Genomic DNA, 15,121 nt, shown 5'->3' on the forward strand with positions numbered 1-15,121 from the left:
ATGTCTCCAGAACCATTAGCCATCCATAATACAAACACAAAATCAAATGTAAGCCAAAGGCCCTTTGATCATTCACAAACTTCATGTGTGTTTGTGCTCCTTGGCTTTTGGCTTTACAACTACCCTAATTGTTCAAATTCCAAATACAATGCTTCATATTCCAATGGTTGAAAAAAGTTCACTAAGGAAAATAAATATTCCACAATATTACAAAAAATTTACATAATGGAATCAAAACTAAGCAAAGGTAAGAAAACATGCAAGATAACTATAATGTTAGCGATGCTCTGTCATCAAACTCCCCTAGTTAGAAAATGTGAGCATCTTGCTCACAAGGTCATTAGTAATAACAACAACAATTGGATATCTATGTCTTTTATTTCTTTTCTTCTTCCTTCTAACCACATTCTATACCAATCATCCATCTTTCTCAAATTTGCATCCTTCTTTGTTAATTTTAGGTATGTTCTATGCTTAGAGCAATTTATTTCAATTTTCACAGTTAGCTCAATATCATTTCCAAATTAGAATTCACATCAGCATTAAACTAAATTCCAGATAGAACATAAACATAAATCGCAAAAGACAAGAGGACACAAGATGTGGCGCTAGCCACGGACAAACCCCATTGTGGGGAAACCCTTGATTAATTCTTCTTATATGTTCTTCAATAGTTCAGCAGAGAGAGAGATATTACATTTACATCAGAAGTCAACAATTTGACTTATCTAAATAAGCGCATAGATCATCTCTAAGAAGATGATACATGAGATTGCTGAACTCAGTTGAAGACATGCTGCTTCAACTGATTCTCCAAGGTGACTCCTTCACATATCATTGAGCTGCATCTCGTCATCATGTTGCACCTCACTGTGTTGCACCATGTTGCACCCATCATCACTACGCTGGACCTCATGACCATGTTGCACACATCATACTGCAGCACCTTATGCTGCCACTATTGTCCCATGTGCCATTTTTGCACCATGCTACCAAAGTTGTTCCATGCACCATTGTTGTTGTCCCACTGTTAGTGACATTGCCATTCCATGTTTGGCATATTGTTGTCCCATTTGCTATGCTCCAACAAACATCATAGCCTTGTTGTCCCATTAGCTTGCTGCACCAAGCACCATTGCCTAGCTGTCCCATTTACCATGTTGTACTAAGCACACTTGCCTAGCTGTCCTATTTGGCATGTTGTACCTTGTTGTTGTCCTAATGAGTTTGCAGCACCATGCTTGCTGCTATCCCATTGCATCATGCCATCATACTATTAGCACTGTTGTCCCATTGTTAGTGACATTGTTGCTCCTATGTGGCAGTATCCAACACCTAAGAAACCCCTCCACATCGCTGCTAACAGATTCACCAAGTGTATAAGAAATCACTATAGATGTCGCCACTAGTTAGGGCATCTAACCACCAAGTCTGCCCCTCCACTTTGGTTACTACAGGCTGCAAGCACATCCCATCCAAACTAATCCAAAATCATGGAACCAACACAAGTCATTAATGGAGAACATACATACCTCTGTACTGTTGTTCATGGACAGAGTTTGGTCACTGGTTAGGGCATCCTCCTGTAACCTACAGCAGCCCAACGATCATGCCATAACTCACCTTGAATTATGCAGCCTCCCTTTCTTTACAAGGTAAGTGACCTCGCTGTTTGAGGAGACACCTACAGCACCATGTATAGGGTTGTTTTGACCATCAAAACAATACTTACAGGCCTGAGGTTTAATCATCCCTTCACATAGACCTTGCTGCCTCTTCAATAGTCACAAGGGTGACCTTAACGTCCCCTCTCCTTTGTTGAAGTAGACCTTATATTGCGGCCTTCTAGCCCAGCTCCTCGGCCCTCCTAACAGCAGCTCGGTCCTCCAAAAGACCCATGACTTTGCTGCGGCTAGGATCTATTTGGGCAACGTATATCCTTTTCTTGACTGCAGCTAGGTTACCCTTGAGACAGCATGGAGGATAGGGCATCTCTTCATGACTGCGTCCTCTAGGTTAGGACAGCGTTAGGGCATCCTCCTTAGGACTATGTAGATCATCTAAGACTGCGTCTAGGGCTTGTAGAGGGCAACGTGTAGGCCTCCTTCCATCCTGCATCTACGGCTTCATCATCTAGATTTCTCTTGCCACTAAAACCCAGAACAAGTGGAGAGAAATCAAGAGTGAAGTGAGTGTGAAATGACTCTCAAGTCATCTCCTTTTATACTAAAACATTGAGCACATGTGGGGTTTATTTGGTTGTTGGCCGACCTTGACGAATTGTCTTATAACACAAATAAATTCATAACTCCATGAATAATTATCGGAATCGGATGATCTTCTCCATCCTACACCTCTCGATGAGAGGAGGCCAAGAAAAATATCAGCAGCCATAAATAAGATGACCCACATGGAGTTTGGCCCTAGTTGCCAATTTTCGCACTCCCTCTCAACTAGCGAGAACTCCATCCGCTGATCCATCTGCCAAACTGTACTATCTCTGCCAACAGTGCCCTGCAATGCTCTGCTCTGTTTTGCTTTGCTCTGCTCTGCTGAACCATGAAGAAGAAGAATTGATCGAGATTCGAGAATGTCTCATATCGTTCCCTACCGACCCGAAGTCAATTCCATATGAAGAGAGTGTCATACCACTCTTACTGATCCCATATCAGTTCCAAAAGAGAGTGAGTTATGTCACTCTTACTGACCCGAAGTCAGTTTCATTGATCCCAGATCAATATCAAAAGAGAGTGTCTCAAACCACTCATACTGGTCCTAGATCAGTTTCATTGATCCCAGATCAATGGAGGTCATCCTAGCATAGAGAGTATAGTAGATACAACGATGCGTCCATCGATAGTACTACTATGGTCCCTAACCCCATTTCCTTGCTCATTGTCCAAATGAGAGGTACTTCCCATGAGTCCCAGACTACATGGGTAGGATGCCTCGACAGGAGAACCACTCAGCCTGTCCATAAGTCGCGATGGGGTATCACAAGGGAAGGTTGAGCAATTCACCCTGTACACAGCGCACCATTAGGGGAGGGTGAGTCGCCATATGGTCACTTGTTGCTCCAAGAAGTACCCCAAGCCCCCCGAAGCTCCCAGAGCTCAATGCATGCATCATGCAGGACCCTCATAAGAGGGTCTCTCACCAACTCCAAGTCTTTCGGGAAAGTCACAAATTTGACCTTTCCCTAGGGCTTTGACCGAATGTCTGCGACCTGTACATCAATCTCAATGTGATCGAGCCTCTCATCGATGTACCATATCCCAGATAAGGTAGTATCTAATGTCTATATGCTGGAGCAATCATAGAATACAGGATTCCTCAACAATCGAATCCCCCTCTGGTTGACACAGAAGATCACGATGGTATCCATCATGTGTACAAACAGCTCGCTGAAGAGCTTCCGCAACCAAGCAGCTTCGCACAAGGTCATACTCGTAGCTATGTATTCGATCTCAACGATGCTTATAGCAACCGACTTCTACTTCCTGCTCATCCAGGATATCGAAGCAGAACCCAAAGAGAACCAACACTCAGAAGTGCTTCTTGCGATCCTCCACACTGCCTGCCCAGTCAACATTCGAATAATCATGCAGCGTCACATTTCCGACAATGTATCTCAATCCATGAGAGATTGTGCCGCGAAGATATCTCAGAAGATTCTTGGCACCAATTCAGTGAGGCTCAACCATATATGAGCTCACCATGCTAACTGCAAATCATATATCCAAATGGGAGTTCACCAAGAACATCAATGCTAGAATGAGTTAGTGAAACTCAGAGGCATTTCCCAAAACAGGTCCGGTATCCTTACCACATAACCTCTGAAAGTTAAGATCCATCGAGGTAGTCGCAGGTTTGCAGTTCACCATTCCAAATCTGGAATCCAACTCCCTCTTTTGCAAATGAGAGGGTCTACACCTGTCAGAAAGAGGTCGTCCTTAGAAGGTGCCGGTATGAGAGGTCTATCATCCACAAACTTCAAGCAATGGTTTGGATTGGCTTCACTCCTAGTGAATCTCAACTTCATCAGACAGATATCTATCCTCTCATACTACGCCCGGGGGTGTTTTGCTTCAAGCCGTAGAAGGCTTTCTTCCACCTGCATACATAAGATTCCCGATCATGAATCTCAAACCCCTTAGGTTGTAACAAACCTGTGGACCTGCTACATGAGGGGAATGGTCCCCTTGTAAGTTTTTCCTTCGGTACATCTCAGACATGTACCTTCATGCTCTTTTTGAATTCAGGCATCCTTGTCACCCTCTGACTCACATCGGGTAGGGCCCCATAAAGTAGACCTCCAATGGTATAGATGAGATGTGTCAACTGACATGGTTCCCAATGGATTTCCTGCAACTTGATACAAATTGCCAACCCTAAACCCATGAGTAAAAGCATCTTTGAAAATTTCATTTTCAAACACGTACCTTTCCATCGATGAATGCCACCCTGAAACCTTTGACTTCCATTGCCGAAATGGACACCAGGTTCTTCTTGCGATCAGGTACATAAAGAGATTCTCGTAAATGAATCAAGTTACCCTCATTCAATTGAGGGGTAACATTCCCTACACCCTTTCCGGGATAGGTGGCATCGACTCCAAGTATAATCCCACGATTGTTTCCATCTCTACCAAATTAGAGAGAGCACCCTTCTATCCAATGAAGTGCCTTGAAGCACTACAATCAATAAGCCAGATTCCCAAAGAGTCTGAAGGAGAGGGCCAATACAAGATAACGCTTCTTTATCTTATCAGAAACAACATTTGATTCTTCATACCTGGGGTTCCTTGCTTTCTTGAAGAGTCAGTCGTTTCCTTGATGACCTGCATTACTTGTCATTCCTCTGATCATTGAAGATGTCCCTGGAATGATTGTTATCATCATCAAGTGATGTGTCCCTACCATTCGGACACTCCTTTGCATAATGGTTGAACTTATTACAAACAAGGCATTTGCCTTTCCTTCCACCCTTAGATCCGGACTTCCCATTGAAGTGATCTTTAGGTAGGCCATCAGAAGCTTCCGCTACGCCATTCTGATAATATTCTCTGCTTCGATTTCACCCTTGGTGAATTTGAAGAGGGATGAGGAATCCATTGTTCCTTATGTCCTTTCCCAACTGTCTTCAGTGACTGCTCTTTCACTCTTGTTTGGGCTTTGTCTTCACCTCAACTCCGGTACCATGTTAATTTTAGGTATGTTCTATGCTTAGAGCAATTTATTTCAATTTTTACAGTTAGCTCAATATCATTTCCAGATTAGCAATCACATCAGCATTAAAGTAAATTGCAGATAGAATATAAACATAGATCACAAAAGACAAGCCAGGACAAGAGGACACAAGATGTGGCGCTAGCCAAGGACAAACCCTAATGTGGGGAAACCCTTTATCAATTCTTCTTATATGTTCTTCAATAGTTCAGGAGAGAGAGAGAGAGTACATTTACATCAGAAGTCAACAATTTGACTTATCTAAATAAGAGCATAGATCATCTCTAAGAAGATGATACATGAGATGGTTGAACTCAGTTGAAGACATGTTGCTTCAACTGATTCTCCAAGGTGACTCCTTCACCTATCATTGTGTTGCATCTCGTCATCATGTTGCACCTCACCGTGCTGCACCCATCATCACTATGCTGGACCTCATGACCATGCTGCACACATCATACTGCTGCACCTTATGTTGCCACTGTTGTCCCATGTGCCATTGTTGCACCATGCTACCACAGTTGTTCCATGTGCCATTGTTGTTGTCCCACTATTAGTGACATTGCCATTCCATGTTTGGCATACTGTTGTCCCATTTGCTATGCTCCAACAAACATCATAGCCTTGTTGTCCCATTAGCTTGCTGCACCAAGCACCATTGCCTAGTTGTCCCATTTACCATGTTGTACTAAGCACACTTGCCTAGCTGTCCTATTTGGCATGTTGTACCTTGCTGCTGTCCTAATGAGTTTGCAGCACCATGCTTGCTGCTATCCCATTGCATCATGCCATCATACTATTAGCACTGTTGTCCCATTGTTAGTGACATTGCTGCTCCTATGTGGCAGTATCCAACACCTAAGAAACCCCTCCACATGGCTGCTAACAGATTCTCCAAGTGTCTAATAAATCACTGTAGATGCTGCCACTGGTTAGGGCATCTAACCACCAAGTCTGCCCCTCCACTTTGGTTACTACAGGCTGCAAGCACATCCCATCCAAACTGATCCAAAATCATGGACCCAACACAAGTCATTAATGGAGAACATACATACCTCTGTACTGTTGTTCATGGACAGAGTTCGGTCACTGGTTAGGGCATCCTCCTATAACCTACAACAGCCCAACGATCATGCCATAACTCACCTTGAATTATGCGGCCTCCCTTTCTTTACAAGGTAAGTGACCTCGTTGTTTGAGGAGACACCTACAGCTCCATGTATAGGGTTGTTTTGACCATCAAAACAATACTTACAGGCCTGCGGTTTAATCATCCCTTCACACAGACCTTGTTGCCTCTTCAAACAGTCACAAGGGTGACCTTAACGTCCCCTCTCCTTTGCTGAAGTAGACCTTGTATTGCGGCCTTCTAGCCCAGCTCCTCGGCCCTCCTAATAACAGCTCGGTCCTCCAAAAGACCCATGACTTTGCTGCGGCTAGGATCTATTTGGGCAACGTATATCCTTTTCTTGACTACGGCTAGGTTACCCTTGAGACAGCGTGGAGGATAGGGCATCTCTTCATGACTGCGTCCTCTAGGTTAGGACAGCATTAGGGCATCCTCCTTAGGACTATGTAGATCATTTAGCACTGCGTCTAGGGCTTGTAGAGGGCAACGTGTAGGCCTCCTTCCCTCTTGCGTCTAGGGCTTCATCATCTAGATTTCTCTTGCCACTAAAACCCAGAACAAGTGGAGAGAAATCAAGAGTGAAGTGTGTGTGAAATGACTCTCAAGTCATCTCCTTTTATACTAAAACGTTGAGCACATGTGGGGTTTATTTGGTTGCTTGCCGACCTTGACGAATTGTCTTATAACACAAATAAATTCATAACTCCATGAATACTTATCGGAATCAGATGATCTTTAGATCAATCCTACACCTCTCGATGAGAGGAGTCCAAGAAAAATATCAGCTGCCATAAATAAGATGACCCACATGGAGTTTGGCCCTAGTTGCCAATTTTAACATTCTTCTTCCTCTTCATAATCCACACCACTATAATTTGCAACTATAAATAACTCTTCACAATCTTGCTAAAAATTTGCCATCTTTTTCACTTGATTGATTTTCATCATTATTTACATCATCTCCTCTATCACTTATTGCAACTCATCCACCTCTAGCAAATACTTTAAATTTCACACTATGAGGGGCTCAACACCTCAAACTACTCCCTCTCAGTGGTGCTTACCACCTCCCCATTATCCCTCTTTTGCTCCATTTCCACTCTCTCAACAAACTCCATCGATGCTTATTGCTCAAGCATCTCTTTATTTTTCTTTCATTTAACCAAAACAACTCATATGTTGCAATCATCTTCGACTCAATGTTGCTCTACTTCATCTCCACTCTTTTTCATCCGCTCTTCTTGCTGCAATTATTGCACCTTTTCTTTGGCCTACTCCATTTTCTTTTCTTTTGCCACATATTTCACTTCCCCTGCAACAAAGTCAACATGCAAAACATTACAAAAATCAAACATTTCCACTTACAACTATTTCATTGTTACGTCTATTGTAACAACATCTCCTTGCAACTCCACTGCTTCAAGACCACTCCCTTTTGCAATATCATCATCTACTACAACACCAATAATTCTTGCAACATATCTCCCTTGCAAGTTTACCACTACTTGAGTTTGTTGCACAAGCTCCTTAACCTCAATCATTTCCTTGCAGCCTTCTACTGCAAATTCTTCATCTACACTCTCTAATGGCATGCTACTCGTAACATGCACTTCACACACTTTTCTCATCATTTTCTTTGTCAACATGCAACCCACTTTCACAATCAATACTCTCCTCAACCACATTTAGGAAAACTTCTTTTTCTTTCTCCTCTTGTTGCCTGCTCTCATGAATTCTATTCATCTGAACCTTCTCAATTCTCAATACCAAATGATAAGCTTCTAATCATTGCATCATCTTACACTTGTTTTCCTTCTAATGGACAACTTCAATCCATCCACAAACTCATTAAAAATTCATTAAAAATCTTTCTACACATTTACTTTTCAACTTTAACTTCTTTAGTCTTCTCTTCATAAAGTATAATCAAAATTTACAAACTTACCTCCTATTTTGGGAAGGATCTTCTCCCAATTCTGGATTGTCTTTGCTTCTCCATTTTCTATCCCTTTTGCACTACTACCACCAATCACATACATAGCTCCTCGATCTTCTACTTTAAATTTTCACTCTATAGGGATCTTTAATCTCATTGCACTCAAAATATTTGTGTGTCCCTTTATCCACTCCATCAACTGTTTTGAATATGTACTTCCAAAAAACTCTGGCATCTTCATTTGGTGTTATTGCACATCGTCCTTTTCATCATCATCATTCTTCTAAATCACTTTGGATGTGACCCATCCACTTTGTTGAGCTAATCTACCTCTGAACCAGCATTCTCTCTTTTGGTTCTCCCACTCACTACAAGGATTGTTATCCCTACTATCTTAGAATCTTTTTGCTTGTGAGGCATTTCTCCCTTTAGTTACAACATCCACATCCTTCTTTCTAGTGCTTCCATTGGCTAGGGGCACCAAGAGATAGACTGACATTAGCATTGCCTCAAATTCCAAATTAGTGTGGACGAGACCATTCCCCTTCCCCAAATACCTTAGAGGCATTGCCAAACCAAATCTCTTACTGGCAAGCAACATAGATCACATAAACACCATCGGCAGGTTACTTCTTCTCAACAACGATCCAATAGAGGGTCCAAATCTTCCCCCAACTCTCCTTCGAGGCACCATTCTATTTTAAGTTTTCTTCCTCTGACCTCAAGTGTTAGAGGAGATAGATCTAGTGGATCTTGACCTAGTCCCTAGCTCCTTTCTACAACTGCCTGCTTTCTAGACAAATGAAAAATAATTGCACCATTACAATAGTATGATATGAAACAAAAGAACGATACAATCCTCAAGGTGTTCCAAGAACTTAACAGTGTCAAATATCCACCAACATACAAGCAAATTCAATAGACAAAAACAAAAAAAAAAACAAAAAGATTCAAACCCAAGCCAAAGCGCCCTTAAAAATAAGAAACATAGTGCTCACTATAGTGTGGCCTTGTGGGGTGTACTCCACAAAGGCAATCAAATTTATCAAATCTGTATTTATAACCATACTATAAATCTATATTTACTATTTATAACCACACTATAAAACTCTGGCATCTCCATCTTCATTTGGTGTTATTGCACATCGTCCTTTTCATCGTCATCATTCTTCTAAATCACTTTGGATGTGATCCTTCCACTTTCTTGAGCTAATTTGAATCATTTATTGCAAAAAAATTACAATATCTTCTACTACCTCTAAACCAGCATTCTCTCTTTTGGTTCCCCCACTCACTACAAGGATTATTATCCCTACTATCTTAGAATCCTTTTGCTTGTGAGGCATTTCTCCCTTTAGTTACAACATCCACGTCCTTCTTTCTAGTGCTTCCATTAGCTAGGGGCACCAAGAGATAGACTAACATTAGCATTGCCTCAAATTCCAAATCAGTGTGGACGAGACCATTCCCCTTCCCCAAAGACCTTAGAGGCATTGCCAAACCAAATCTCTTACTGGCAAGCAGCGTAGATCACCTAAACACCATTGGCGGGTTACTTCTTCTCAACAACGGTCCAATAGAGGGTCCAAATCTTCCCGCAACTCTCCCTCGAGGCACCACTCTATTTTAAGATTTCTTCCTCTGATCTCAAGTGTTAAAGGAGATAGATCTAGTGGATCTTGACCTAGTCCCTAGCTCCTTTCTACAACTGCCCACTTTCTAGACAAATGAAAAATAATTGCACCATTACAATAGTATGATATGAAGCAAAAGAACAATACAATCCTCAAGGTGTTCCAAGAACTCAACAGTGTCAAACATCCACCAACTTACAAGCAAATTCAATAGACAAAAACAAAACAAAAAAAGATTCAAGCCCAAACCAAAGCGCCCTTAAAAATAAGAAACACAGTGCTCACTATAGTGTGGACTCGTGGGTGTCCTCCACAAAGGCAATCAAATTTATCAAAACTGTATTTATAACCATACTATGATTGAAATTAAGTTTGATCCAAAGGACCAAAAAATAAATGAACGAGTAAATAAGCGAAGAGCACATGGATTACAGGGTCTACATCACTTTTCAAAAATCACATTCCTTAGTTCAAGGTCTAGACTCTAAACTGCTCTTACTCAAACTACTTCTACACCCTGCACTAAGTTGCCTGCAGTAGCATGAAATGAGATACATACAAAATCCCTCGTCTTGGAGACAAAATAATACGGGAAGTTGGTTTCTTGTGAAGCATATTACTTCCATTTACAAGAAAATGCATAACAGCAAAAAGCATAGCAATTGTTCTTCAGTCCTTTTTATACATGACACCTAAATGAGCCTCACCATGTTACATCCAGACAAATTATAACATATGCCTTGACCAAAAACTTTTTGATATGGAAAATGCAGTACCCGAGCATTTAATAGACAAACTGAAGCCAGCAAGAGGAATTTTTGAACAGCAAAAAATATGTGAACAATTCGTGTTTTAATAACAACTAAACACACCCAATGTTGACGTAGTGAAAATGCTGCAATGGAATAGGGCTGAATCTTGGGTTCAAAAAATGTAGCTACTGAATATTAATTGCCTTGTACATTTCCAACCCTGAACTGCAGCGAACAGTATGTTAGCCCCACACAATAGATGATATGCATCTAAATCAAGTAAACTTTTCTAACATATAACCATCAGTTACACATACAAATGACTATAACTTGAATGTGTCGTCTACAGTAAAATGATAGATCATCTCCACAAGAACAAATGAATATGATATTGGCATCATGGCTTTCACTGCATAGATAACAGAGGTTGAGAGGATGCTAAACAGAGTTGTTTAATCTTGTCACCTCTTGACTGTAGTTAATATTTAGATCAACGTTGTGTTATTGCATGATTGGCCCATGTATCCTACTCCCACTTTTTATTCAGTACAGCCACTATGAAAGCCAAAAGACAAGCAGGTAACCCAGCTAAAATGAAGCAGGTGCTCCCATGAGTTCCCCGTGTTGAGAGCTATTATAGAATCATTGGCACAAGCATCAACGCCAATTTGGCAGTAGATAAATAGCAAGTGTCATCAACAAACTCTTACACTATAGCAGCTGAAAGCTAGGACCTTTAAGCCAGTAAGGGCTTAAAAAAAGGATTCAAAACAGTAAGAGCTCAGTACTTCTATGAGATTTTTTTATTAAACCTGTCGGCTGCTGTGATTCTGCCTGCTCTAAAAAAACGTGAAGTTTAATTCCATGAGTTCAGTGGAATACATGAGGCATATTACAATTTGGCCTGTCCAAGTTGCATACAAAGACCATGTTAACGGACACGAAAGCTGCCTATTTTCTCAATGCCTCAAACTGTTCAGGGTTTAGGAGGATTCCAACATTACTCCAGACACAGAACAGTAGGAGGGGGATGGGCTTTAACATTTATGCTCATCTTTTGCAACATATGATTATCTCAGTATTAGGCATTAATTGTATAGAAAACCCTAACAAGGCAACATTTTAAAACATGGCTGGCAGTTTCAGCGCAATGCCTTGTTGGCTGTCATTGGGTTATTGTGCTTGCGGTTGTTATCTATTTCTCGGAACATGCTATCTTGCTACAGTGGCATATCCTATGTTAGGATTTCGTTCCACATTAGTACTCCTCTGTTCTTCTTTGATCTCCTTATTGTTAAGCTGATGGGACAGTCTCATACTGTGTCTACATAGCAAATCACTTTCTGCTCACTGTCGGACTTTTCATTTTCTGAAAGGAAAGTGGTCTCTGTTTTTACTGTAGATCAAGTGATTATTGTAAATGCTGTTGCTTTTTTATATTTATTTTGATGATTCGTGTCGCAATTGGCATTCATTTTTCAAGAATTAATGACCAATGCCGGACATAAGTTCTCCAGCAGTAATCTTTACAGTAACCGCCTTAAAAGTCTCAGGATGTAATCCTTTTCTGGAACTAATAATCATGCTCATGGTAGTCCCACCCTCTTCTACGATAGAGCAGTTAAAAAACTGTGACTGCTTTGGACATCCAACTCTTCGGTCCGTCATATTTTTGCAAATGGAGATGCTGAGTCTGTTAATTTACAGACCCAAAGTTCCAATAAAAAATAAAATAATACGATATTTTACATTTCTCAAAACCCTTTATTTACAAGACCACTTACATTTATTAAAACATATGATACAAGATAAGTGCCAGGTTTCCATAACAAAAATAACCGGGCACGCTCCAAAATTCATTAGCGGGTCTCGAGTTCGAACCCCACAAAACAAGCCCTAATTGAGAAAGCCCGGGACTGTTTCCACCATAGTGAACCTCAACACTATAGTGGCTTCGATTCAACGCATTTTCTGAAAAGGCATTCCCTCTGTCATAACTAATAACGTTATGCTGACGGACTGTAAAAGAAGCAATCGTCTTGAATTCAAAATTGTGTTAAAAATGCGAGGGAAACGGTGAAATAAGTACCTGCTTTTATGGCTACGCTTGGCACTTCCTCCGTCATCGTCTTCTTCTTCGTCCTCTTCTTCATCGCCGGGCTGTTCAGAAGACTGCTCTTCCTCTTTAACCTCATTTTCTAGGCCCTCATCGCCTTCTTCCTTGGCCTCATTGTTCTCCAGTTGCTCTTGTTGGTGCAATAAATAAAGGTCTACTTGCTCTCTAATGAAGGCCTTCTTGCTCGTCAAATCAACTCCAAGTTCCTCTTCCAGCTTACGCCGAATGCTCGCAGTCGTAGTAGTCGTTAAGTCCGCAGTCTGCAGAATTTCCTTCAGGCGCTCTGCGATTTCTTGCTCGGAAACCATCTTGGTTTTAGTGTTTTATCAGGCTGTCAAAACCACTGGAAATGAATTCTTCTCTTTCTGGATTCTGCGAGTAAATTGTGCATCTGCTGCGATCGTTTGTGCTCGGTGTTTGTGGTTTTAGACGCACGGATTTTGGGGGTTTGAGAGGGCGAAGGAGCCGAGATTGGAAAAACGCGAAATAAGAAAAGGCACCCTTTCCCGCTGCCGTTAGGTTTGTGGGGAGGAAGGAGGTTGGGGGTGTGGTCACATGGATAAGGCGCCACGAGATCCCCTCAACACCTGTATGCGAGGGGTCGGGAATGCGACAGTCTTATTGGTTTTAAATGATGCAACGGGTATGGTATGGCATGAAAGGTATCAGGATTTGACGGCGGCGGCGAGGCACATTGCATTAAAACAAGAGGCATAACCTTACACAAAGCATAGCTATGAGATAATCATAAAAAGCAATAATGGCCATAAATATAAATGATTTATAAATATCATTTATCTCAAAAGTTTTTATTATAGATTTTATAGATATTTTAAAAAAAATGATAATGATTCTTATTTTTAAATTATAAATTTTGTTATTCAAATGTGTTGGATTCAATGATGAAAAGTGAGGAGTTTTTCATCATTGAGCAAGGTTTAATTATTGTAAGGGTTACTTGTTTTGAGTGAACTCAAAGAAGATTATATTAATAGTCTCGTGACCAGTATACACATAAATGGTCAAATCCCATCTTTGTATCCTTCTTAAAATGAGAGTCAATTGGGTTTACCTCGAGCGATTGGAATGAATGATTGTTATCCTTTCACCCATGTTCAATTCTCACAAGTGATGTGATGAGCTCATGTTGAACATGTTGCTATAATGGCTTAGCACATGATGAGAATGAGCATGTGGTGAGAATATGCCAGCATCTTTCATTTGGATTAAAAGAGAAATCAAATTGCCAATGGCAATAGGGGGACACCTATCAGCTTAAATATGTGTTTTGAAATTATTTATATGACACAAATACTTCTTTAAACAAAAAGTTGATCCTATATTAGTTGGAAGGTGTGGCTCACAACAATATACAATCTCCAATATGCCATGATCCTTATATTGATAGGGGCAACCATGAGGAAGTGGTGTATTTCACTAACATAACGATCAATTGATCATGATGTGAAATGCTTATACTTGGCCTTCTTCCCTCCCTCCATGCAAAAATACCAACAAAAAAATCATCGCTAATAGTACTCTATAGTATTCTTTTCACATAATAGTTGATTGATTATGGGACACATATCTATCAAGTGTTGATAGGAAGTAAATTTGTAAAGTGTAAACCTTTCCTTGAATTTTTGCACTCTAAAAATGATTTGCACTTCCAAAAATGATTTGATCATTCTTTATATATCCCTACATAAGAAGATGTTTAATAGATGTGTACATAAAATGGATTTAAGTTGTTTTAATGGTATCTCTAATTATGAGTATAGTACCCAAGGTGAAATGGATGTTTGCAGTTTTTGCACCCTGACCCAACAGGGACATCGAGGGAGGCCCATGATACACAGAGGCAACCAGCCTAGGGACTTTACTATATAGCCTCCTACTTGTAATTTACAACATTAAACCACCCAAACTAACCCATTAAGTTATACTTTAATTATTATATTGTCATTCACATGATTAAGTGGACAAACTAACATTGTTTCCAATAATTTTCCCCAATTTATGGTAGAAACTTTGTTGGAAGTTTTGCTTAGTTGATGGGACTTCAATCATGGAATTGTTTCCTTGGGGTTTTGACCCTTTTTAAGAAGATCACATCACTGAAATTTGGAAAAAAGAGTGGATCGAAGTGAAATCTTACCTTGTTTAAAAAAGGACTTGCTAAAAAGATTGAGTTTCTCCACTTTTTTCTTCCCTTGTGAGATACATATTTTAGGGAAACCTCCCAAGTACATCCACTCATTTCGAGGATTATACCCAAGGTCAATTGGATTCCATTAAAGCTCAAGGTTTCATCAACATAGGGCTC

At 40.6% G+C, this 15,121-nt stretch overlaps 1 protein-coding gene across 4 annotated transcripts in view; it reads right to left on the reverse strand.

The window, feature by feature from the left end:
* Positions 1-13,377, reverse strand: part of LOC149261627 (uncharacterized) — a 213,140-nt gene extending 199,763 nt beyond the window's left edge. For all 4 annotated transcript variants that reach the window (XR_016258467.1, XR_016258466.1, XM_089422515.1 and 1 more), the window contains exon 1: positions 12,769-13,377. Coding sequence is in view for 2 of the 4 variants with exons in the window: in XM_089422515.1 (XP_089278641.1) it covers positions 12,769-13,103 (335 nt within the window). In the remaining 2 variants the exon portion in view is untranslated. The remainder of the gene's footprint in view (positions 1-12,768) is intronic.
* Between the last annotated feature and the right edge of the window lie 1,744 nt (positions 13,378-15,121).

This window comes from Pinus tabuliformis, chromosome 6, assembly GCF_031772625.1.
Source record: "Pinus tabuliformis cultivar Carrire ecotype Pingquan chromosome 6, CPIR1, whole genome shotgun sequence".
NCBI lineage: Eukaryota > Viridiplantae > Streptophyta > Pinopsida > Pinales > Pinaceae > Pinus > Pinus tabuliformis.